Source organism: Vicugna pacos, chromosome 22, assembly GCF_048564905.1.
Source record: "Vicugna pacos chromosome 22, VicPac4, whole genome shotgun sequence".
In the NCBI taxonomy this organism is placed as follows: domain Eukaryota; kingdom Metazoa; phylum Chordata; class Mammalia; order Artiodactyla; family Camelidae; genus Vicugna; species Vicugna pacos.
The window spans coordinates 27525882-27549907 of record NC_133008.1 but is presented as its reverse complement, the minus strand read 5'-3'; the positions used below and the strand labels follow the sequence as shown (position 1 = coordinate 27549907).

Below are 24026 nucleotides of genomic sequence, written 5' to 3'. Positions count from 1 at the left end.
AGGCCTCTGCATGGATGGGAGACTGAGGCAGGGCTAGGGGCTGGTAGGGTAGTGTTGGTAGTGACTGGCCCCATATCAAGTGGCCAGTGTGAGGGACCTCACACACCTCCACCCCAATAGCCACAGGCCAGGCGGGAGAAGAGCCCTTAATCCCTGGCAGGCCTTGGGCGCCAGCTCTGATGTCGGCCCGTCAGTCCACCGCCCCCACTTCCTGCCTCCCCAAGTGGCCACCCAGCCAAGGACAGGGCGGCCTGCCCACCTGCCCAGCCTGGGTGCTGCTGGACTGGTGCCTCTGCCGCCAGCCCCGCACGCCCCGCACGCCCTTGGCCCAGGCAGTCCAGCATGCTGGGCGCCAGGCTCCTGCTGCTGGCCCTGCTCTTGGGGCTGGCCACCCCGTCCAGCCAGCCACCTGGTACATACAGGAGCGGGGACATGGCCCAGCACAGGCCCATTCCTGCGTGGCCCTTTCTCGTGCAACCTCTTGTCCACCCAGCCTGGGGGAGCAGGTGGGTGGGAGGTGGGGTCTGCCCTGTCCCCCGTCTTCCAGGCTCTCTTGGATCCCCAGCTTCTCCAGCAGCCGCGGTGAGGCCAAGGGCAGTGGGATGGGCACAGTCTGTGCAAACACTACTGCGGCCCATGTGTGCCCATGGTCCTGGACCAGCTGAGTGCCTCCTGAAGGCAGCTGTCTGTATGGTGGTGTGGCCTGTGGGTGGGCGCTCACACACTCCCCTGTTGCCTCCACCCTTTGCTGCTGCTGCCCTCAGCATGGGAGTGAGGAACCTGGACAAAGGGAGAAGTCCCAGACCCTGGTGGCCTAGGGGGAGAGCACCTTGCTTTTCTTCCCTCCCCTTGATGACAGACCTGCCTACTCTTAGAAAGGAAAGGGTGGGCTCAGCAACCACCCCACCCCACCCCCAGGCAAACCGGCTCTGCTGCAGCCACAGAGCAGCCCCAGGGCCCTTGGGGTGGAGAGTCCAAAAAGGGAAGATCTCTGACCTCACCCAGCTTGACCCTCCGCATCAGGCGCCCCTCCACTCCTTCCTGGCCACGGATTCCCTCGCCCACCGCGGGTAGAGCAATCAAGGTCTGGGAAGAGGGCTCTCCAGGGGGATATCACAGCAGCTTTTCCGTTGGTGCAAGGCTCGGAGCCGAGCAGGGGTGAATCCTCCACCACAGCTGCTTTCATTTTCCAAAGAAGGCAGCGGAGAGGTTTGTCAGGGGGGCTTAAGGGGCAGCGCGCCCTCCCTCCTCTCTGCCACCCTTTCTCCCCGCCAGCGCCCCTGTTCCCCGCGGCGCCCGGGCCCTGGCTGCGCCGCCCCCTTTTCAGCCTGAAGCTGTCAGACTCAGAGGATGGCTTCCCGCGCCGCGCGGGGGTGCTCGAGGTCCCGGCCGACAGCCGCGTGTTCGTGCAGGTGCGGACGCGAGGCGCGCGGAAGCCACGGGGTGGGAGGTGGTGGGGGCGGTCGATCTTGACAGCGACCCCGCCCCCCAGGCGGCCCTGGCCCGTCCCTCTCCGCGCTGGGGCCTGGCCCTGCACCGCTGCTCAGTGACACCGTCCTCTCGCCCGGCCTCCGGCCCCGCCCTGGCGCTGCTGCGAGGGGGCTGCCCCGCCGACTCCTCGGTCGCCTTCCCGTCACAGCGGCTGCTCCCGGGTGCCTCCCGCCCCACGCGTTTCAGCTTTCGCCTGCGCCCCGTCTTCAACGCTTCTGCGCAGTTCTTGCACTGCCAGCTGAGCCGCTGTCGCCGCCTCCGGGGAGCCCGCCGGATGCCTGCTCGCCGAAAGCCTGCACCTCCGACGCTGCCCCCGCCGTCGCCGGTGCGCGGGCGCAGGGTTGGGAATCTGGGCGCCTTGGCCCATCGGAGGCTGGGCACAAGAGGCTCTGGCATCTGAGGGAGGAGCCCCTTAAGGTTTTGGAATCTGGGAACTGAGGCACTTTGGAGTCTGGGGACAGGGGTAGCTCGGAACTGGAGGGAGGCACTGGGTCTCTCAGGCTGGGGTTGGACCCCGGGAAGTCCGAGGGGATCCATGGGGCTCTGCGCAAGGTTCCTCAGGGGACAGCAGTGGGCGGGCACTGGGTTCCCTCATGGGCAGAGCTCTGACATCCCTCCAGAGCTGGGAGGCTGCTGAGGGGCCAAATTTCTGGATAGCTGAGGTTCACAGGTTAGGTGCTCAGAGAGCTGGGTTGTGTAACCTCCGTGAGGGTCTGAAATTTGGAGTTCCCGTGGATGGGCTGCTAGCTGCTTGTGTATTTTAGGCGGTGGACTCAGGGACCCTTAAGGGGCCAGATTTCCAGGGATCGAGTAGTGTGACTCCTAGTTGCAGTAGCGGGCCGGACACTTAGATCTCTTAGAAGCCCTGGGGACCATCACCTGGAAACGGGGCCCTGATATCCCCGTCTCTTGCCTCCTCCTCCTTCCAGTGTCTGCCTCCGGATGAGGCGTGCGCGGGCGCCGGCAGTGGCAGCGATGAGAGCCTAGGTGCCGACAGCCCCTACCTGCACACGCTGACGCAGCCCATCGTGGTCACGGTGCCGCGGCTGCCCCCCAGTGAGCGCGCAGTAGTCCTCCGCGGGGGTCCCTGCGGCCCAGAAGAGGAGGTGGGGAGGACATCTGGGGCCTGGACGAAATCTTAGCTTTGTACTCCCCACAGGGCCGCCCAAGGGCATCCCCGGCAGAACTGTGCGCCCGGAGCCTCCCGCGTCGGTGGTAGCGCTTGTGGTGGCCGCCTTCGTGTTGGGCGCCGCTCTGGCTGCCGGGCTCGGCCTCGTCTGCACGCACTCAGGTACCAACCTCTGCCTGGCTCACAGCCTATTCTCGCGCGTCTGGATCTGCGGTCGCCGCGATCCCAGCCAGCCGGGGCCTGACCATCCCTAGACTTGTCTCCGTTACTCCTGCAGCAGCCCCCAGGGGGCGCCCTTGGCCCGGCCCAACGCGCAGCAACCCCTACTGCTCCTCAGCCAGCCTCTCTCCTTTCCAGCGCCCGCACTCCCGGTCCCGCCCCCGAGAGCCTCGCCCAGCTGCCCCGAGTCCAGGAGGCCCCAGTGAGGCAGGTAAGTGATGGGGGAGGGAGAAGCGGGAGTGTAACGTGGGGCCAGTAGGACGGCTGGAGGAGGGAGGTGATGATAATGACTTCATGGCGCCTTCTCTCCGCCAGAGTTCTAAATGTTTAACGCACATTAATCTTTATAAAAACCTTCAGGTAGATACTCTTATAATCCCCATAACAGAGATAAGAAAAAATTAACTTGCAAAAGATCACAACATTTGGTGGAGGTGGGTTTCGGTCTTAGGTAGTGGGCGACGGGCGGCCAACTGTAGGCTCAGCGTCGCAAGAAGGGGCCTCAACACCTCAGACAGGCACTAGGCAAGGGGAATTCGGGTTTCAGACCTAGCACCCACACTCACCCCGGCACACAGACTGAGGGGGCGGCCAGTGATCGGCTGGGAAGGGGTTGACCTGCGTAGTGTCCTCTTCCCCATTCAGCCTGAGTCGCCCCTCCCCAGGGATGGAACGCCCCCAACAGGGTCTGGAGACGCACTAGCCACGGCCTCGGACCAGGCCCGCCAGGACTGGACCGGCTGCCATTAACCTCGGACCCTATGGGACCACGATCCCTGCGTCCCGCGACCCCTCGCTCCCACCTTCTCACCTGGGCTCAAAATAAACATCTGGTCTGACTTGCTGAGTTCTGAAGTCCGTTTGTGTTATGGCGCGGGGATGGGGATTCCGGGCTTGAAGGGGTCCAGACTGGAGGGGTGGCGCTTTGGAGTGGGGCTCATACGCCCTTACATAGGTGCGCAGATCCGGGCCAGGGGAGACCAAGGGCAGTTTGTCCCAAACAAAAAGGGACGCCCAAGCTCACCAGCTCAAGTTTCAAATAAGCCTCATCTCCTTCCTCCACCCCTGCACCAGCCCAGCTGCCCTCTCAAAGCCAGGACTTCCCCGCTCTCCACTCCCATCGCCCGGACCCTACCCTCGCTAGGGCCTGGACCTCAGGCCTCTGCTCCAGTCTCCTCTCCGTCTAGCCTAAAGGTCCTTAAATCCCTTCTGCCCGAGCTCCTTTCTCCCGGGGCACAGGCAACGGCGGGACCATTTTACAGTAGAAGAAATTGAGGCTCCGCACGGCAGATCACTTGCTCACAAGTCAGGGCTGGCCGACCCCACAGCTCGGGCTCTTAGCTACGACTGGGTAGCTGCCTTCTGGCCAGGACCCAACCCTCTTCGAGAAGTCAAGCAAAAAACAGTTAAGAGTTTCAGAAGACTTGGTCCTGGAATGGAGGGAGGGCAAGAAACCTAAGGTCACGGCTCCAGTTCACAAATGAGATAGAATGCGGACGCGGGAGGGTCTCGTCCGTCCCCGCCTGCGCTGGAGGCCAGTCTCCCCATAATCTCCCATCGAGGCATGTCCCTTTGACTCGCAAAAGCAGAGCCACGCCCCCATCTGTTTCCGCCTCCGCGAGGGGCTTTTTGGCCTCAGCGGTCCCCGTAACCCCGCCCACCACGGAAACGGCCTAGGATCTCCGACACCGCCCTCACCCGCCTCACCGGCATGAAGCCCCCGCAGCGGCGGCGAGCGGCTCCAGCTCGCTATCTAGGCGAGGTGACCGGCGCCACGGCCTGGGACGCCCGCGAGAAACGGCAGCTGTTACGACTACTGCAGGCGCGACGGGGCCAGCCGGAGCCGGATGCCTCCGAGCTGGCCCTGGAGCTGCCGGGCCGGAGCGAGGCCGAGGTGAGAGGGGTCCAGGGAAGGGAGCAAGGCTGGAGGCGGGGCTAGGATGTATCCGGGGCTAGCGGAGGGGCGGGCCCTGGGTGAGGCGGGGGCGGGGTCTTGGGGTGGGCGGGTCGAGGACCCGTTGGGGGCGAGGCGAGGCTGAGGAACCGGATGAGCGCAGAGCAGGCGGGGCTAGTGCGAGGCTGGGTATCGTGTGCCTGCGAGAAGCTGAGGGCGGGGCGGGGGCGGGGGCGGGAAGTGGTGCGGCTGAGGGGCGGGGAGAACTGCGAGTAAGACCGAGCGGAGGCCCCAGACTGGGCGGAAGGCGCAGCGAGACTGGGCGGGGATAAGGTTGAAGCGAGAGTCAGGAAATGGGGAGGTGAATGGAGTAGTACTTAGCATGGGGGTGGGCCCTGGCCGCGGGGAGGAGCCAGAACTAGCCTGGTCCTTACCTCTGTCAGGTGACTGGTAACACCAGGGGCCTTGGCCCGATACCCCCCTGGCAGAGTCACTGTAACCCCTTAACGCCAGGTTAGCGGGAGGTTAGGGAGCAGTGGCCGGCCTGGAGCAGGCAGTGGACTGCCTAGCTCTGGGCTTCTAGAAGGTCCCACTTGGCCTCCTCCTCTCACTTCCCCAGATCCAGGATTTTCTTCGGCAGCTCAAGGGCCGAGTGGCCCGGGAGGCCATTCAGAGGGTGCATCCAGGTGGCCCACAGGGTTCCAGGCGCCGAGAAACACAAACCCCTGCCCCCATCGAGGTGAGGCAGGGCTAGGCTCCCCAGGGCCGGCCCCTGGGGAATGAGGGAGTTGGAGGGGGATAACATGGTTAGGGGAGCTCCAGAAGGAGTAGGACTTGGGGAACTCCTGAGGGTTGATCCCTACCTTATGGTTGCCCCACCCAGGTGTGGATGGATCTGGCTGAGAAGATAACAGGCCCGCTGGAGGAAGCCTTGACTGTGGCTTTCTCACAGGTATAATCCCCCAGGCAGGATGGGGGTGTCCCTGGGGGACAGGGTCAGATATATGAGTCTAAATAAGGGGGACCTGAGTCCTGGGTACATTCCTCTTGCCAGACTCCCCCTCTGTGATTCTGGACAGTCCTTAGACACCCTGAACCTCAGTGTCCAAACTTCTGTGCCATCTCCTGTATGTGGTGCCTTCCTCCCGGTGTCAGGGAGGATTTGGTGGAGGTGGAAGGCTCAGTCTCCTGCAGGGCAGAGTGGGAAGATTTCTGCTTTTCCCTCCCTGACCTCCCTGCGTGCCAGGTGCTCACCATCGCCGCCACGGAGCCCCTCAGCCTCCTGCACTCCAAGCCCCCCAAGCCCACGCAGGCTCGTGGCAAGCACTTGCTCCTCAGCACCCCTGGAGGGCAGGAGGACCTGGGCCCTGAGGCCCCTGGAGGGCAGGAGGCTCCTGGCCCTGCCCCCAAGACCCAAGGCCCTGCCCCAGAGGCATCTTCTGAGTCCCTAGCTGGCCCGTGTGCTGAGGGAGACTTCAATGTGGACTTTGAGAAGATCTACAAGTACCTGTCATCCATCTCCCGCGGCTGCCCTGGCCCTGAGCTTTCCGCAGCTGGTGAGAAGGAGGGTGCTGGGACTCTGGGGTGGGGGACCCTGGTGGAAAGCCCCACCCTCCCCTTACCCATCTGGATCCATTACCAGAGTCAGCTGTGGTCCTTGACCTGCTCATGGCACTTCCCAAGGAGCTGTCCCGACTGCCCTGCGCTGCCCTGGTTGAACATATGTCGGATACGTTCCTACGCCTGACGGCCCCCCAGCCCGACCCTTCCAGTGGGAGCCTGGGATCCATTGCTGAGGATGATGGGACAGGCTCCAGGGGGCAAGAGGCGGCTGGCCAGGCCACCTCTCAGGCCCCTGGAAATGCTGGGCCCAGCAAACCAATACCCATTTGGCAGTCAGCTGGGGTCTGCCCCTTGAACCCGTTCCTGGTGCCCCTAGAGCTTCTGTGCCAGGTGGCACCCCCTGCAAGATGAGGGGGCCGGTGGGCAGAGGAGACAGCAGACATCTGTGAGCCCCCCAGCCCTCAGTCCTGCTTAGGCTGGCCTTGAGTTGCCACGAGGATCTGGTCAAAGTGGAAGGTCCCTGACAGTGTGCAGTACAGGTTGGTCGTTAAAATGCTCACACAGCGGGGGCCTCAGAAATAGAAGCATAGTGGTATGGGGTCCAGCCATAGAATTGGCAGGGGGATGGTCAGCCAGGTGGCTGGGCTGAAACCACCATCAAATACTCCCCCGCCCCTCATCCCTTCTGATGTCCTGCATCCTGTGTTCTATAACTGTGAATAAAGTTCTGCTCAAACCCCCGTGCCCTCTTTTTCCTGTGGGTTAAAGGTGGGAGGGGGCCCCAAATGCCAAAGAGAGAATCAGAGGTAGGAGAGCCATAGCTTGGGGCCCCAGGGACCAAGGGGAGGCATGCCAGGGAGGAGGGCGCAGTCATTACTAAAGGCTGCTGTTGCCAGGTCCAGTCCGATGCCATCTGGAGTGACCTCATTTTGGTCATGAGGGAACCGTTGGTGCTTGGAGGGTCTAGGCCTGAGCCTGACTGATGTCAGGAAAGGTTTTTAGAGCCTGGGGCCTTTCAGCATAGAGAAAGAGGGGAGAAACCAGCAGAGAGAGGGTAGCCAGGTGAGAGGAGCCAGGCCACCAGCCAAGGAGGGTTGGGGTGGGCTGCCCATATGGCAGGAAGTTGGAGGGAGGGGAGCCAGGCCCTGAGGTGGCCTTGGGGAAGCAAGTGGGGGAGGGAGAGCTGGAGGGGCCTTAGGAGCAAAGAAGGGGAAGCAGAGCTGTGCTGACGAGGGGGCTAGAGTCCTAGCTGCTGTCAAAGGCTCCAAATTCCCAGAGGTGCAGCTGGGTCTCCCTGCACAGGGTCATAAGGGACCCCACCAGTTGGTGAGGGCAGGTGGGGGAACCAGCTGTCCTCCCACAGCACAGCCTCCCCCAAAATCTAACCAGTCCTCTGCGAGTTGGTAGATTTTCTGTTCGCAGCGCCTGTGTGTTCACACAGCCTTCCTTTTATAGAAACACTCGTTTCTCCCCACACACATTGCACACGGCTCCCTGGGGGCTCACAATGCAGCTCCCAGGCGGGCTGTGGAGCAGAGCCAGCCCACTCCATGACCCACAGCACCAGACCCGCAGTTTCCAAAGTGCACATGTTCACGGAGGGGCGAAAGGACCAGATCAGAGAGGTTTGGGGCTACAGGTGAGGACATGGGGCCAGGAGGCCATGCCAGTTCTTGGAGACAATCTCCAGGGCTGGCTATGAGCACCCCATTCCTGATGCTTACCAGGCTTAAGTCCATTCCACAACCCCCAGCGTCTCCCCAAGTCCAAAGGAAGAAGGGCAGCCTTGGCTGTCCCTGGCGCTAGGGGACTGAGATGACTACACATCAGCACTCCCAGAGCATGCATCTGGGTGCTTCCCAGCCCGTGGCAGATGTTAAGAGTGTGCAGAAGTCAGCCCTGGGTTCAAATTCTAGCTTGGCCAGAATCCAACTATGAGCAAGTCACAACCTGCCTGGACCCAAATCCCCTGACCTGTAGAATAGGGATACAAACAGGGCTCACTGTCTGGGTCCTGAAGAGGGAACAGGACATGTGCAGGAGGAGCTAACTCAGCACGCTGCTTGGCATGCAGTAAGCGCTCAATAATAGCTTTTATTATCACCATCGGCTCAGAGGCAGGGAAAAATGAGAAGGCAGGGGGAGGGCCTGTGGGGAGGAGGGCACAAGGGATCAGAGGGAGGTGGCAGGAAGACAAATAAGAGTTGGAGGTGGTGAGGGAGGAGCGCGCTGACCTGAACTAGGGCCTGGGCTAGGGGCAGGAGGGCGCCTGCCCACGGTCTCCCCACACGGAAGGCGCCACACATCCTGGACACAGCAGCCATTGTCGCTCTTCAGGCTCTGTCTCCGGGGCCAGCTGCGCAGGGCATATTGGTATGCAGGATCCACCCCGTGGGCCCAGGAGAGCCTGCCCCACGGGGCCAGAACCCAAAGAGGGGCTCAACACTAAAGAGGGGCTGGCAGCGGGGGAGTGAGGATGGCCACACGGTGGGGGAGGGAGGAAAAGGGACACGGGGGTCTCCAAATCCAGGAGCGGACATGACACTCATGCTTGGCGGCTGGCCAATAGCAGAGCCACCTACACGCTGGGGTTGGGGTGGGGAGGATTCTCTTTCCACCCAGACTTCAGAGTCGGGGCCAGCAAGGCCGGTGAGTTTTGGAGGACAGGGCAGGATAAAGGCACGAAGATGGGAGGGGTCTGAGCGGGGAGGGGTTGGTCTTCTAACGCCCTCCCGCCTTGGGCTGCGGGCTCGGGGTCAGGATCCTGAACGCGGTCCAGGCCTGGCGGCGCCCCGTCTTATCAGCGCTGGGAGAGACCCCGCGGTGGGCCGGCCGGGGGCGCCGCACAGCTCAGACCAGCGCATAGTCGAACTGCCCGCGCTCGAGCGCCTCCTTGTGGTCGGTCCAGGACGAGGCGGGCATGCGGCTGTAGGGGTCGAGCAGGATGCGCACGCAGCGCACCATCAGCAGCACCAGCACCACGAGCAGGCAGAGCACGAAGGCAAACACGGTGCGCTGCTCCGCGTCCAGGCCTGCGCCCACCGGGGGCCCCGTCGACGGCGGCAGCGGCTCAGGGGACAGCGTCCACGTCGCGCTCATGGCTCACATCGCCGCGCGCCCTGCGGAGGAGGGGACCCGCCCGGGACGCGGGGATGAGGCTGCGCCCTCTCGTGCCCCCGCGTAGCCCTGTCGTCGCCGCCCCCTTACCTTGCCGAGCCCCAGCCGCCGCCTGCGCCTCCGTCCCCGGGCTACGCCCAAGCCCGGCCCGCGGGCACCCAACTCCGGGCGTGCACGCAGGTGGGGACGCTAAGAGCAGGGAGAGGGAGCCCCGACCCGGCCGGCCCGCGCACAACAGGTGCGAACGCGCGGCCCGGGCGGCGTGGCGGGGGCGAGACCCGGTTCTCCCGCCCCCCTCTCTTTGTTCTTGCGTCCCGTGGACCCCCTCCCCCACCCCCCTCGCCCCGCCGCGCCCCTCACCCTGGCCTCGACCGGGACAGGGACAGAGCGCCCTGCAGCCGCGCTCTCCTCCGGGACCCGCTTGGGCTCCGCTCTCGGCCTCTTCCCGGCAGCGGCGGCGGCGGCGGCGGCGGCGGCCTGAGTTCAGCCCACCTCACCCGCCCCTGGAGCGACGGAGACCGAGGAAGGCGAGCCGCGCTCTAGCCGGGCCGCCGCGGCTGTTCCCATGGCGACGGGGGCGGGGCCGCCGCGGGGGGCGGAGGCTGCGCAGGGAGCGGCGCGCGGGCTCGCGACCCTGCCCCGCCCTCCGGGAGAACGAGCCCCGGCCCCAAGACGCTGGAGAGACCCCCGGGTCCAAGGAGCTATCAACACCCAGAACCTCGCCCTCCCCACCAGCACCCCAGAAATCCCCAGCCCGACTTCAGCCCCCACACCCCCATTCTCTGCGATTGACCCCTCACCCAAACTCCCTGTTTGGGGGATCCTAATGCCTCCGGAACACATCAAGCATTCAGGAGCCTCCAGCTCCGGGGACCCCAACCCTCAGGAGACCGCAGCAGGTCACTGAAGGCCTCCTTAGCTTATCTCATACCGTCTCCCCCACCCCCTCCACACACATCCAGGATAAGGTAAGGTTGCCCTCTCTTCTGCTGCAGTTCCTTCAGTGACCATGACCGCCGGCGCCCCCCAGCCCTCTTCAGTCCCATCTCCCCCCACCCCAGTGACAGACACCATGTGTTGACTACCCAAGCTGCTCTCCTGCACTCTGGTGTTTTATTATTTCCAAGTCTCCAGCGTATGTACAGGATAATAAGGGCACTCTTTTAAAAAAAAAAAAAAAAAAAGGAGCTAAAACAGCCTGGCTGCTGTGGCCAGTGGGCCCAGGCCCCACCACTCTGTCCTGGGAGGCAGTCCCTGGGCTAGGGACCCCTTGGCACTGTCTGGTTTGTGTGGCTCTGTGGCCCACCGGTCAGCAGCCCCCATGGGGCAGAGGGCGGTGCAGGGGCTGGCGCTGTAGCCCCCTCCCCACCCTGCTCCATCCAGCTAGCTTTGCAGCCATCCTGGCAGAGTGGGGGCAGAGCCGACAGTCCTGGGCCTAGTGGTCTAGCTGCTGCAGGTGGACACCAGTCTGTTGCGTGTCTGCAGTGACGATCCAGCCCCAGAGCCCCTGGTCAATGGCCACCGTGCTCAGAGGACCTGCTCTGTGCTGGAGGCAGAGATGTCCAAGAGCCGCCAGGCTGCGTAGGGGTTGAGCTCGTCCTGGTCTCGGCAGAGTGCCCACACGTACAACATCCGCAGGACCTTGTCCTGCAGAACCAGGAATTGGTGAGGGCTGGAGGCAGACAGTGGGCTCGGCACCCACACTGGGACGAGGGACTGTCGAGGGGCAGGGCAGATTCAGGACACTGGGGAGATGCTGGGAGGGGCTGGAGATGAGGGGTGCTGGGTTATTGGCCCAAGTCTGGGGGGTCCCAAGCAGAGACTGTGACAGAGGCTGTAACTCAGGACTTGGTAAAACCAGACGGATCAGCTGCCTCTAACCTCCAGCAGGCCCACGTAGGGCCCTGGGACTTCTCAAGGCACTGCCCTGCCATCCCCACGCAGTCCCTGACTGAACCGCCATCAGGGCAAGGCAGCGCACCCAGCAGTTCCTGCCCATCCTCTCCCTCGCTCACTCACCGGGTCACCCTCAACCACCTCGCCCTTGGGGTTCTTTATCACCATCACCAGCTGGGCCTGGAAGGTGATGATCAGCACAGGTCCCTGCTCCATCATCTTGCCCATGGCCAGCTGCAGGGGGACCAAGAGGGCAAGCAGGCCTCAGAGGATAGTCCCAGGACCCTTCCCTGCTGCTCCCATCCAGGTGCGGACCCCCACTTCCCAGGACATGGACAGGAGGAGCCCTCGGCACCTTGACATATCGGGCCAGCCCCCAGAAAGAGCCCGAGGACCTGCCTGAGCCCAAACCCCAGGGCTGCCCCTTCCCACTGGCCCACTTCCAGGTGGGCGCTTCCCAATTGTGAGCCGGAGTCTGAGCTGCTGACGACCCACGCAGGCTCCCCAGATTGAGGCTGTGTGGGCGCAGGGAGGCTTCACGGGGACGGCCTGTGTGCGCACAGTTCAGTCAGAGGGGAGTGGGCACCGGCCCACCTTCAGCCCTGCTCGGGGAGGAAATTGTGGCGGAGCAGACCCCTGGTGGCCTGAGCCTCCCTGACAAAGCCGCCACCCTTCTCAGTTCAAGTTCAGGGGCAGCACTGCCTTCAGGGGCCTCGGGGAGCCCTAGGTCTGGGCAGCAGCACCCCCAGGGCCACCCCTTGCCTAAGAAGCCCCAATTGCAGAGCTATGGAAACCTCTCACTGAAAGGATCCTCCAGGTCATTTAATCCAAATGCTGCAGCTCTTTGGGGGACAGGGAGCTCACCCCTCCCTGCTGAACACCTTCCCCACCCCGGGGTCGACTGGGCCCCCGGGGAAAAGGCACTCACGTCGATGTTGTCAATGTCCAGGATGCGGGAGTGGAACTGGAGGCCCAGCGCCTTGGCCTGCTGGATCGGGTGGGCCAGCTGGCTGTAGGTCTGCAACAAGAAGCCAGATACCCCCACGTGGCCAGCCACCTGCATGCGCAAGCCACGCCAGGGCGCCACACCCCTCGGGGGCTGATGGCCGAGGACTAGGAAACTCCCTGCCGGTGGGCTCAACAGCACGGTTTCCATGCTTCCAGCCCACACACCTTCCAGAAACGGCCCCCAGCGCCTGGGTATGTTGCGCCAGGGGTGGCAGATGCCAGGAGCACAGGTCCAAGCAGGGAGGCTGGTGCCATCATCGCGCTAATGAAAGCGGTATTAGTCAGGGAGCTCGGTGATGCTCCTGGAATGCGACCTGAAACACACTCCCAGCGGGAAGTTGGGGCCTCTCTGGCTGCTCTTGGACATCCCCATGCTCACCTCACTGTGCGTCCTGGCCTGGAACCAAACGTTTTTTCTAGGATTCATCCTACCCCACGGCTGCCTGGGTCCAGCTCCTTCTCACCGACCTGCCCCGTGGGTGGCCGTCAGCCACAGGCACCCTGCTCTTCCTCTGGGGCGCAGGGGCCCCCCAAATGACACCCTCATCCCCTTGTGCCTGCTCCCAAGCCCCAGGCACAGCCCCAGAGACACATGCAGCCTCGTATCTCAACAAGCAACCACGATGGCAGACATCCCAAAGGCATCCACCTTTTATGGAAATAACTGATCCGAGTTTAAAAAAAAAAAAGGTGCCAATCTGACTTTGTGTGTGGTTTCTTGGAGATGACATTTTAAAAATACCCCCGTGAGTGGCTGCAACTTCATCTGCGTTTCCAGGGGCACCAGCAGCTCTCTGGCAGAGATAACCAGCACATCCTAATGGTCCCAAAGTTAAAAAAAAAGAAAGAAAGAAAGAAAAAAAAAAACCACTCATAAATGCCTGCTGGATTAGTCACCGTGCAGGGGAGTATTTGAAAAGAAAATCTGACATCTCCTCTGCTTTTTCCAAGTTGTTTGTGAGCTGAGTACAGAATAGAATCAGCCAAGAGACTCTGGATTGCTCAACATAAAGAAGCCAGGGGTAAAAACCAAACCCCAAGAAGCGCAGGTCAGGGAGTAAGCAGGGTGAGGCGAAGTGCCTGAGAGACAGACGGGAGCCCCACTGTGACAAGACGGCTTCCAAGAACGGGCAGGGCGGACAGTGTGCTCTGAAGGATGCCTGACCCTCTGCCTCGCGGTCCAGGTCAGCCTGTGGCCTGGGACCCGGAGCCCCTCCTCTGGACACAGGCTTCTCCCCGGGTGGGAATCTATCCATGTCTGTCTTGATCTGTGTTTCAGGTTCTCACAATGAGAACAGCTGATAAATCCGTCTGGCGCCGCGCATTCTGGAGCTGCTCCTGTGTCTGCACTGTACCCTCATGACTCTGACGATGCACCTCTGGCCCAGGGAAGGGAGGTGACGCAGGCCCGGGGCCTCACACCCTGCTTGCTGTCCAGCACCCGCAACCCCTGAGCACCAGGGGAGTATCCAATGTGCCCCAGAGCTAGCCGCTGTCCCGTTCCACCACGCCCTCGCCCTGGCCTGCAGCCACCCCCACCCCAGGGCCCCCCACCCTGGCGGGCCCTTCCCAGGATGAGCCGCCTGAGCAGATCCTCTCCAAACTGTGATTTCTTTTTAGGACTAAATAGAAAAAAGAACGAAAGAAAGAAAAAAGCGAGCAAACACTCACTGCTTCATAGCACCAGTCTTTGAGAATGTCAAGCTCTCCAGAAATCATGGCCTAAAAAGGGAAGGAAAAAAGAAGCGTGAGAATGAGTGGGCTTCTGAGGCAGGAAAGCTCTGGAGAATGTTCTCCAGTGAGCACCTTTCCTCTGCAGACCCCCACCCCGAGGGTCTCAGTCGGGGGAGACCGGGTCAGGCTGCAGGAGAAGCGGAGCTCCTGCATGTGCGCAGGGAGCCTGAGCCTTTCTCAGGACAACAGGGCAGACTGGGGTGGGTCCCGAGGGCTTGGTGGAAGAAGAGAAGGGGACACTGTTTTGGGCTCTCACCCTGGCTAGGAAACTGAGCCAAGGAGGACAGGAATGGCCTCCTGCCTCCCCCTGGAGACGAAGCTTTGGGCCGTCAGGCCCCGCGCCCAGGTGGGGCAGAGGGGAAGTGGGGGGAGGATTCCCGGGGTGCGATGAGGGAAGCTTCCACAGGAAGGACCACGCGGAGGCAGCCCAGGAGGAGGGAACAGGCATCCACCCGGGACTGGACGGGCTGCCTGCGGGCATTCCGAAGGCCTCTGGCTTGGCTCAGTGCAGGATGCCCGGGCTCCAGCCAGGGCTGGGGGCCAGAGACGGGCAGAGAGGAGGCAGGGAAAGAGCAGCCGACCGCGGGCAGGGGCCTCATGGAGGGTGACCTTGAGCAAGCCACCCCCTCCTCGCTTATGAGCCAAAAGGAAAGGCAAGAGGACGAGAAGATAGGATTCAGGACCCCACAGAGGGAAAGCCCCCTGGGCTGCTGTGGTGGTCCTGCCTTCCTGCCCTGAGGGGCTTCCCCCACCCCTGAAAAGTCCCCGAAACACAAACACCTGGTCCCTCACAACTACTTTAGGAAGAGGGCTCCGCGGAGAGCCAGGAGCTCCTGGCTCCAGTGCGTGTGAGGGACTCAGTCCCTGGGGGGGGCACACCCTGTGGACGGGGAAGAGTGGTCAGAACTGCAGCCTGGGGACCTGCGGGGCCACAGATGTCCTCCTTCTCAGAGCTGCTTGTCCGACAATGGCCGGGCGTGGGGTGGTCAGGCCTCTCAAGATCAGAGCAAAGACTGCTTCCATAGCCAAGTGCCCCTGGAACTTCCCACTGGGCCCCAGCACCAGCCATGCGCACACACGAGGTGGGGGGTTGGGGCAGGCCCACGGGGCTTGGCGCCCAGCACCCACCTCCAGGACGTTTGGGATGATGTCATTCTCACACTGCTGCAGGAAGCGCTCCTTGTCAAAGGCGGGGTCCACCCGCAGGATCTCCGTGAGCACCTCCGACATCTCCGTCTTCGAGAACAGGCCCCCTGGGTGCAACCAAGTCAGGGGTGGGGTGAGGGCTGGGTTCCCCTCCCTGCTGCCGGCCTGGGTGTGGGGACAGTCCTGGGGCAGCCCACTCACCCAGCAAGTCTGTGACCTTGTCCGTCAGCACGCGGGACGCCCGGATGAAAGCGTTGTCACTTTCGTCATACTTCATCTTCATCTCGAAGAACCCTGCAGGGGGCAGGGTCAGGAGTCAGGGGCTCCTTCCAGAAGGACATGCCCACTCCATCGTGGGCCCCCATGCAGATCAGGAAAATGGGGGGACACCTCTGAGCCTGCTTCCTCATCAGAGGCCCACTGCACATCTGGGAGGCTGCCCCACGACCATGCTGGCTCCAGCAGAGACAGTGAACAGCCCTGATGGCAGTGCCCCTCTACCCCCATCAGCCAAGAAGTACTGGGTGTGTCCCTCAGGCTGCCTGGGGCCAACACTCCGCTACCCACTCACGGGGTGACTCTGTGGGAAGTGATCAGTCCTTTCTGACCCTGGTTTCCTCCTCTGTGAAAGGGGGGTCTGTCTTGTGCCCAGCACTCGGGGAGCAACCAATGCACGCCCACCGTCACCACCCTGCCATCACCCAGCTATGAGACGTGCACACTCACGGTTAAACACCACATTGTTGTCCCTGAAGTCCTTCCACTGCTGGTACCACTTGGAGTCCTTGTGCAGCACGACCCCCAGGGCCTCCCTGGGAAGGGCGGGGAGGCCGCTGAGCAGCAGCCGGGAGCCGCTGTTCCAAGCCCCATGCCCTCCGGCCCTCCGGCTCTTCCACGGCCCCAGGGAAGGGGGCGGCCAGATGGCGGTGTGATGACTTGTCCTCACCGCCTGGCCTCTGGCCTTCTCTACCCCATCAACCCTCTCAATTCTCTCAAAGGAGGCAGAGAATCTCAAGTGGAAAGCAACTCTACAAATTGACTTGGGAGGAACCTTTTGTGGGTCCTCGAAAAGGGACAACAGTGCAGGTGCTGAGAAGGGAGGTGAGAGGGGTGGGCCCCTCAGCCAGTCTGGTACCTACTCATTGGCCTCAAACACTTTTTCTTCCTTGAGTTTCTCTCCGGCAAACTCTTTCCTTTTCCTGAGCCGCTCAGGCCGCCGGTAGGGCCCCATCTGCCCCAGGACGCTCTCATCAATCTCCTTCTTTACCGACTCCACACCCTGCAGAACACAGCCATGCCATGGGGACGCTTGGGGGCCTCCCTGACACCCCAGACCAGCAGCGCTGGCCTGTCATGCCTGATCAACCCCACCCCCAGGCTTGAAGCCTCAGGGGAGGCATACTGCTGAGGGGAGGCCCCAGCTCTGCCTGACTCCTGACCCCGCCTCCTCCAACAGCATCTGATGCCTCCTGCTGCCCCAGATGAACTTCAGATTCTGAGCCTGATTCCTCACCCTCCCTGGAAACATCCTTTCATGGGGACTAGAGGCCAGAGGGGCATCCTGAGATCCGCCTCTGCCCCACTGCCCCCAACCAAGCTGACCCAAAGCCTGCGGATTCTACCTCCCTGAACCTCTGGAACCCATTTTCCTCTTGCCCCCACCACCCAAGACCCTTCTCCACCTCTGAGCTGCTGCCAGAGTCCTCGCCAGGCACCGGATGGCTCTGCTTTCAGGATGAAACCCAAACTTCCATGCGTGACCCTCAGGCCTCGCACCAGCCACGCCAAGCTGCGTGGGGTGCCCCGAGCTGGCAGGGCCTGCTCCCTCAGCCTGGCTGGCACTGAGGCGTCCCTGTCTCGCGTCGCTCAGGAACTGCCTGTCCCCTTCCCTGTCCCCAGGCCCTCTGAGAGCAGTAGCTTGGACTTTCTCTCCTGTGGCCCCACGGCCAGTAGAGAGCCTAGCACGTGGGAGGCTCCAACGAGTATTGACAGCGTAAGCTCAGGACCTGGAGTAATCGTGAGCCAGTCAGTCTCCGGGTCATGAGCACAAGCTAAAGGGGTTTGTTAGGCTGACAACAGGCCGGGGTTCTTGGTGCCTTAACCTGTAGCTCCTCAGGGCCTGTGACTTGCCCAAGGCCACCCAGCCAGGAGGGGCCGAGGACGGGTATGCTGTGTACCACCTGGTGAGGCCTCTCTAGGGCTGAGCTCAGAGACAGGGACTCTGGCTCTCAGGTTTGGAGCAGGTCAGGGCCAAGGGCTCCCTCGGACACCTGGGAGCTCACCTGGGAGAGGGCTTTGAAGGCAGCCGTCCTGCCAAGCTTCTCCCCTCCTTTGGACACGGACTCAGCAGACTGCTTGGCGGTCTTGGCTGCTCCCTCCACACCCTCCTTGATTTTCCGGCCAAGGTCACTTTTACTGACTTCATCAAGACTCTACTGAGACAGAGACGGGTGCGGCGTCAGCGGGCCTGCTGGAGCTCCCGGGGCTAAGAGCGGCCCAGCCCTCCAGAGCTCATGTGGCTCCAGACCTGGGCGCACATGTTCGAGAACCCTGTGTGCAACCTCTGGGGCGCTAGGCCCTGGGGTTCAGGGCTAGAACAGGCAGGAGCCCAGAGCCCTCCAATGCTGGCATGGAAGCAGCAACCCCAGCTAAGGAAGAAGGCAAGGAGGGTGTGCCTGAGGCTGGGCTGGCCTTGAAGTTTAGGGCCCTACCCCTCTTCAGCCCCCAGAACAGAAAAGCAACAAAACTCAAGTCCCCCTTCCCCTGAAGGAGCCCACCCTCACCCCCACCCCCACCCGGGGGCAAGGCACCTCTCCACTTCTATCTTAAGGCAGGAAGAAAAACATCCTCATTTCATCCTCCTGCTAGGCTTCAGCTTCTCCGGAAGCCTCCCGACCAGGCTGGCTCCTCCCTGCTCACCACCTACACCCACTCATCCTTGGCTGCCAAGTCGCAGCCCTGCCGGGGTGCCCGCACCTCCTGCCGCTCCAGGCAATGTCCCCACCTGCTGCCGCCACCGGGAGGTGAGGAACAGCTGGGCCCTGAGAACCTTGGCCAAGAGGCTGTGGGGCCCAGAGACCATTACCTCCTTCACGGTGCCTGTGATCTCCCCCAGCTTCTTCCGGATCACTTCGCCCGTCCGCATGGTCTCGGATTCAATGGTTCTCTATGTAAAGGATGTTGCAGATTTTCGTGGCAGTACAGCAGTAACAGGACAGCCCAGGGTCCAAAGAAGCATTTTCTCAGCAGCCCCTTCCTCCCCAGACACCCCTCACCTCCCATGTCCCCCCCTCGCCTACCCACCCGGTCCCTCCCTCTCCCCAGGGGCTCAGGCTGCCCCCTAGCCTGGTGTGTGGGTCCCAGCAGTGGGTCCCAGCAGCAGAGGGCTGAGACAGGCCCCTCCTGAGCAGAGCCCCAGGCTCCACGTCTCTCTCCGGGGGGCAAGGGCTGATCTTGCCCATTCGCTCATCTGTAGTGGCGGGGTGTGCTGTTCTCAGCATTACCCTGCCCCGCCCTACCCCATCCCAGCCACCCTGCCCCAACCTCAGCCTGCTCTGCCCCCAGACGACCTCTCAGTCTGCTCCTCATACTGAATGAAAAGGAGGGGCCATCTCCCATCGGGCCAAACCCCCCACTGGCGGGACCCACATAGGTAGTCACATCCAGGTGAGAGACTTGGGGACACTCAGAGGGAAGAGGCCTCGCCCACAGCCTGGAGATGGGGGGCAACAGAACAAAACCCAAGGGGCTTGGGGCAAGTGCCTACACCCCCAGGCTCAGCCACCGTGGGCGAGATGGGGGTGGTGTACTGCCTGGCAGAGCCCTTACGGGGCACCAGGCCCCCTCGCTGGCAGGCGCCCAGCAATGCTCTGGGTGAGGTGGCAGTGTGATTAACGATACCAGCACCAAACCCACCTTCTACCCACTTTGCTCAAGGGCCACGACGGGAAGGCTCTCAGGAGCAGCACATCTCAAACTTGGTGCAAGAGGGGCCACCTGGGGGACCCATGCAGCTGCAGAGTCTGACCCAGCAGGTCCAGAGGACTCTGAATCCCTGTCAGCGCTGCTGGTCTGCAGAGAACACTGCAGTCTCTTCGCAGACCTGGAAGGCTGGGCGGCCGGCTCCCGTCCCCTCGCTCCCCGTCATCAGTGACCAAGCCTCCCCAGCTGCCCTGGCCCTGCACTTAGAGGGAATCCCTGGTCCTGGGAGGGAGCCTGCGGCCGAGGGAGACACAAAGCAAAAGGACTCACAAAGCAAAAGGACTCACGTATTTCCTCCTGGCTTCTTGGAGCGCATCTGACTCCTCCAACTTCCTGGCTTCATCTCGGAACTTTTTTATACTTTCTTTCATTTCTTTGTTTTTAGCTAATTCTTGTTTTATATTATCTAGCAAGCCAGAGAGAAAGCCTTTCCTGTTTCCAGAAGAATAGGATTTGGACTAGAAAAAAAGTGTAAAAGAAACAAAGGCTTTTTAATTTTCTCTTTTCTGTTGAAACAAGTTTAAAAGAAACAGCTATCTCTTTTAGAAGATAAAAGATAAATTTTAAAAAACCACCAGGTGATAAATTGTAGGACATCTAAATGAGAAGTTATTCAGCAATAAAAAGAAATGGGGGTGGGGGTGGGGAAAAGCTCAGTGGTAGAGTGTGTGCTTAGCATGCATGAGGTCCTGGGTTCAACCCCCAGTGCCTCCACTAACAAAAAGAAAAAAGAAAGTTACCAAAGCCGTGAAAAGATATGAACGATTCACATAATGTTATAGTTCAATTACATCTCAATTTTACATGCATATCACTAAATGAGAAGCCAGTCTGCAAAGGCTCCGGACTATATGATTCCAACTCTTAAGATCCTGGGAAAGGTCAGTGCTTGCCAGGGGCTGGAGCTGGGGCAGGGGGAGGGAGGACAAACAAGCCAGGCTTTAGGGCAGGGAACACACTCTGTGTGATTCTGTCATGGGAGACACATTTCATCAGACATTGTTTCCATCCCATAAAATGTACAACAGCCAGTGAACCCGAATGCCAGTGACAGACCTCAGTCACGTGTCAATATTGGCTTGTCAGTTGTAACAAAAGTACCGCCCTAACTGCGAGATGCCCATCCTGGGGAGAAGTGTGCCAGGTGGGAGAAGAGGAGCAGAGGGAGTTGACGGGCACTCCCTGTACTTACCATTCCAAAAACAAACAGATAAAATCTATTGAAAACAAGACAAAAATGCCAGGCTCCTTCTGCAACAGGGGAAAGGCTGGGCGAGGAACAGGCAAGCTTGGAATCCTCACAGGGATTCAAACATGCTGGGCCAAGGCCAAGGTCAACACCCAAAAGGACCCTCGTCCCAGGACTACAGTCAAAAGAGCTCTGTGGTCCCTCATCCCAAAGAAGCGGGTACAGGCCCTACTCCCTGGACTCCTGGGGCCACTCTCAAGTCCCCAGCTATGATTTACATGTCACCCAAGGGCCTAGGGACTGGCACAAACCTCCTTCTCTCAGCCCACATGATCAGAGTCGCCGAGAACCCAAGCTCAAGGTATGCCCCATCCTAGAGGAAGACCCAACCCAACACCCCCAGAGGCCAGACCCCAGGAGGCCGTGTTCCAGGCACAGGAGCCGGTGTTATATGCTGTCCTGCTTGAGACACAAGCTTCAGGGTCAGACAGAACCAGGTTTACATCCCTGCTTCACCACCTGTATAACTAAGAGCAGGCTCGGAAGAGAGAAAGCTTAAAGAATGGCGGTGAGAGGGTCAAGTCGTGGGAAAGCGACCGCACATGCTGGGCTGCTCCTACCACTTCCAGGGGGGTGCTGGGGGCGCGGCACCAGCCTCAGGGGCACCTGCCTCCCTGGTGCCCTCCAGCCCCAGGGAAGGCCACAGCAAGTCCGGGCACCGCTCCACAGGTCGGGTGGCCAGGCCTGGCGCTGGCGGGCCGCCGTCTGGTCTAGATGCGCCCCTGCCAGCCTTCCTCCTGGGAAATCGGAGTTCTAAGACTGTCAGGGACTGCACCAGCTCGCAGCAGCCCAATGGCTCACTCCCAGGGCTGCAAACTGTGGGTGGGGGGTGGGGGCGGGGCTGAACAGCTTCACCCAGAAGCGCCGAAGGGCATGTCTGATGCCCACAACAGCCCCTGTGAGGCAGGTAACCTGGAGGGAAGAGGGGAGGGTGGGGGCTGCCCAAGCATGTGGATTGGAGACAGCGTCAGGCTTTGGGCTTTCTTCCCTTGTGCTGGTGAGGCACCACCAGAAACGTGGTTGAAGAGGAGTGACAAGGAGGGCAAAAGCTCTAGAAATATTATCTGGGAGGAACAACATAAAGAGTAAGGGCAGACATAGCCTGGGGAAACCCAGCTTCAGGAGACGATGGGTGACTCTGCTCGAAAGCTTAGGGGGCTGTCACCCAGAAGAGGGCACAGCTTTGCGTGACGGAGGACCTGCACGGGGAAGCCAGCGGGAGGCGGATTTCAGCTCAGAAGGAGGATGCTTTTCTCGCCATCAGAGCTGAGATGGCACACCACTCCGTGTGGCAGAAGCCCAACCCTTAACAGGGTCAAGCAGTTCCCGGGACACCAAAAGGACCAGGCACACAGGGCTCTCCAACTCCGAAGGCCTTGGATATGGTATGCCTGTCAATCAGACGCCCCTGGTAGTGCGGGCAGCATTCTGCAGCCCCCTCTCCTGTCAGCTAGGTCTGTTTCCACATCCCCCTCCCTGTCCACTTGCTCATGTCCTGAGTCACTCACCAGGAGCAGCTCTCCACCCGGCCGGCGCATCTGATAGGTACCATGGGGGAAGGGCACTAGGTTGTGGCTGGTCAGGAAATGAACTCCACTGCTGAGGCATCTCTAATATAGAAAGAAAAGAGAAAGATCCATTCCGATCAGAGGGTGACAAGGAGGTAAGCAGGGCGCACAGAAAAGCAGGGATCATCTGAGACTCATCTGACGATTTTTATCACCTGCCTAACGCATGATAGACACTCTACGATCTTCACAAATTCTGAGAAGCCAGTGGAAAGAGAAGACACTGGATCTGCATCTCCAGGGCCCCTATCTACCCTTCTGCCTCTGAACCTGGTAGAAACCACATGGGTCCCAGGAAATGCCAACCTATGGTGGAAGAAGGCTAAATGCACCAGGCTGATGAATGCCACTCGTCTGAAAATGGGCATGCTGAACCTCAATGCTGGTGGCAAGCAGTCTTCTCTCACCAGGCCACCCTACTTTTGCCAGTCTTGGAAGACCAGAGACCTGGGCTTCCAGAGGTAAACATTGATAACTTATTGTCCCAGCACAAAGCTGGAACAAATCTCCCACGTCCCAGAACAAGCAGGGCAACAAGGGGAGTCACTTGGGCAAAGATGCTGCTGACCTCACATGAAAGCCATTTCCTCTACCTAACAATGAACTGAAGCTCCATGCAGGTCCTGTTCAACACTGCACCCAAGCACCCAGCAAGTGACCAGAGGCACTGATGTTAATGACGTGAAAGAACCACTCTTCCATTTCCATATTCCCTGGACCTTTCCTCTCCCTGTTCCTTGCTTCCTGTCTACAGAACTCTAAGCAACATCCCACACGTACATATGGATGCCTCGACTCCTATGGCTACTCAAAAGAGTAACCCATTGACCCTGGAGCCACTGACTTCAGCAACAGTCTGAAATACAAGTGGATGACTGTCTAACTTGGAAGAAGAATCCCAGAGCAGGACCAAACCTAAGGTTGGTTCCCTTTCAGTCTCTTGCCGAAATCCAAACACGTGTAAGTTCAACCTCTAAACCTGCCTCAAAAGTCAAGTAGCCCGGGGGGGAAAAAAATCAGTCCTGGGTCAAAAAACACCTTCTTTCTCCTGACACTCAGATTCCTATGAGCTATTTTCCTTCCTCCAGAGTCAGGCTCTGGAACCAAACTGAGCTTTGGACCAAGTCAGCCGCCCCACTAGCTCTGAAACTGTGAGGAGCTTGCTAAATACTTTTGAGTTCCCAGTTTCCTAACCTTCTGAAACAGCGACAAGCAGCAGAAACCAGAGTATTGTTTTCCGAAAGCGCTGTACACGCCTTGACACCCACCGCAACTGTGAGCCCAGGGTCTTAGCCAGGACAACTACCTTCCACACTTACACTGAGAGTACTAGGAGAGGCGATACAGGAAATGCTCCAGGTAAAGGGCCTGGCATATAAAGGTGAGCAAGGATTGTCACGGTTTTTTGCTTTCTCCTCGCCACTTTCTCCACTGAGAGCCACGACCACCATTCCCTCCTCGGTGCACGTGGGGTCCGCCAGGAAGTGAGGGGCGATCCGCTCCCTGCCCGGCTCGGTGCATTGCCTCTCCCGGTCCGGCACGCTCGGCCCTCGCCCTCGGGCCTCGCTCCGGGGCCCCCGCCCCGCCCTCGGCTGACACAGGGACCCAACCCCGAGCCTCTCGAGGAGCCCAGAGAAGGGCCGAGGGGACCAAATGCCTGGGGAAAACGAGGCCCTGGAGGTCACGTGCCCGGAGCTCCCTAGTCCCGCCCCCTGGCCCCACAGGTCTGCTTACCCGCGGGCAGCGGCACAAGCCTCCCCGCAGCGCCGCCGCCGCCGCCATGCTGGAGGATCCCGTGTGACCTTCTCACGGCGCGATCCGATGGCGTCAGCCGCCGCGTCTGCCTGGTGCGACCTGGACCTGGGAAAAGCGGTAACTGAGGGCGGTGTTTGTGAGAGGGACAAGCCTATCATTGGACAGGGCTCCCAAGGCGGGACGGGGCCGTGGAGGGGGGCCCACGGTGGAGGCGTGGCCTGGCAGGGGGCGGGGAATTCCTAGAGAGCTAGGCCCCCGATAGGGCAGAATTTCGGA

At 60.9% G+C, this 24026-nt stretch overlaps 4 protein-coding genes across 4 annotated transcripts; 2 read left to right on the top strand and 2 right to left on the bottom strand.

The window, feature by feature from the left end:
- Positions 1–12: 12 nt before the first annotated feature.
- Positions 13–3639, top strand: TGFBR3L (transforming growth factor beta receptor 3 like). Its single transcript, XM_031689801.2, has 7 exons — positions 13–412; positions 1276–1412; positions 1493–1816; positions 2421–2547; positions 2651–2782; positions 2978–3050; positions 3505–3639. The coding sequence occupies exons 1-6, from the start codon at positions 343–345 to the stop codon at positions 3043–3045; spliced, it is 858 nt and encodes a 285-aa protein (XP_031545661.2). The 5' UTR covers positions 13–342; the 3' UTR covers positions 3046–3050; positions 3505–3639.
- A 689-nt stretch (positions 3640–4328) lies between these two features.
- On the top strand, positions 4329–7036 carry SNAPC2 (small nuclear RNA activating complex polypeptide 2). The gene is made up of 5 exons (XM_006206329.4): positions 4329–4733; positions 5353–5472; positions 5617–5685; positions 5980–6289; positions 6376–7036. The coding sequence occupies exons 1-5, from the start codon at positions 4551–4553 to the stop codon at positions 6705–6707; spliced, it is 1014 nt and encodes a 337-aa protein (XP_006206391.2). The 5' UTR covers positions 4329–4550; the 3' UTR covers positions 6708–7036.
- Positions 7037–8370: 1334 nt separating this feature from the next.
- On the bottom strand, positions 8371–10152 carry CTXN1 (cortexin 1). Its single transcript, XM_031674070.2, has 2 exons — positions 9774–10152; positions 8371–9415 (listed from the first exon to the last, which is right to left on the bottom strand). The coding sequence occupies exon 2, from the start codon at positions 9393–9395 to the stop codon at positions 9147–9149; it is 249 nt and encodes an 82-aa protein (XP_031529930.1). The 5' UTR covers positions 9396–9415; positions 9774–10152; the 3' UTR covers positions 8371–9146.
- A 352-nt stretch (positions 10153–10504) lies between these two features.
- On the bottom strand, positions 10505–23881 carry TIMM44 (translocase of inner mitochondrial membrane 44). The gene is made up of 13 exons (XM_072947801.1): positions 23730–23881; positions 21936–22037; positions 19466–19636; positions 18283–18363; positions 17480–17629; positions 16337–16476; positions 15924–16009; positions 15399–15491; positions 15180–15304; positions 13989–14039; positions 12238–12327; positions 11433–11543; positions 10505–11060 (listed from the first exon to the last, which is right to left on the bottom strand). Exons 1-13 carry the CDS (start codon positions 23775–23777, stop codon positions 10941–10943), a joined length of 1368 nt encoding a protein of 455 aa, XP_072803902.1. The 5' UTR covers positions 23778–23881; the 3' UTR covers positions 10505–10940.
- Positions 23882–24026: the final 145 nt, after the last annotated feature.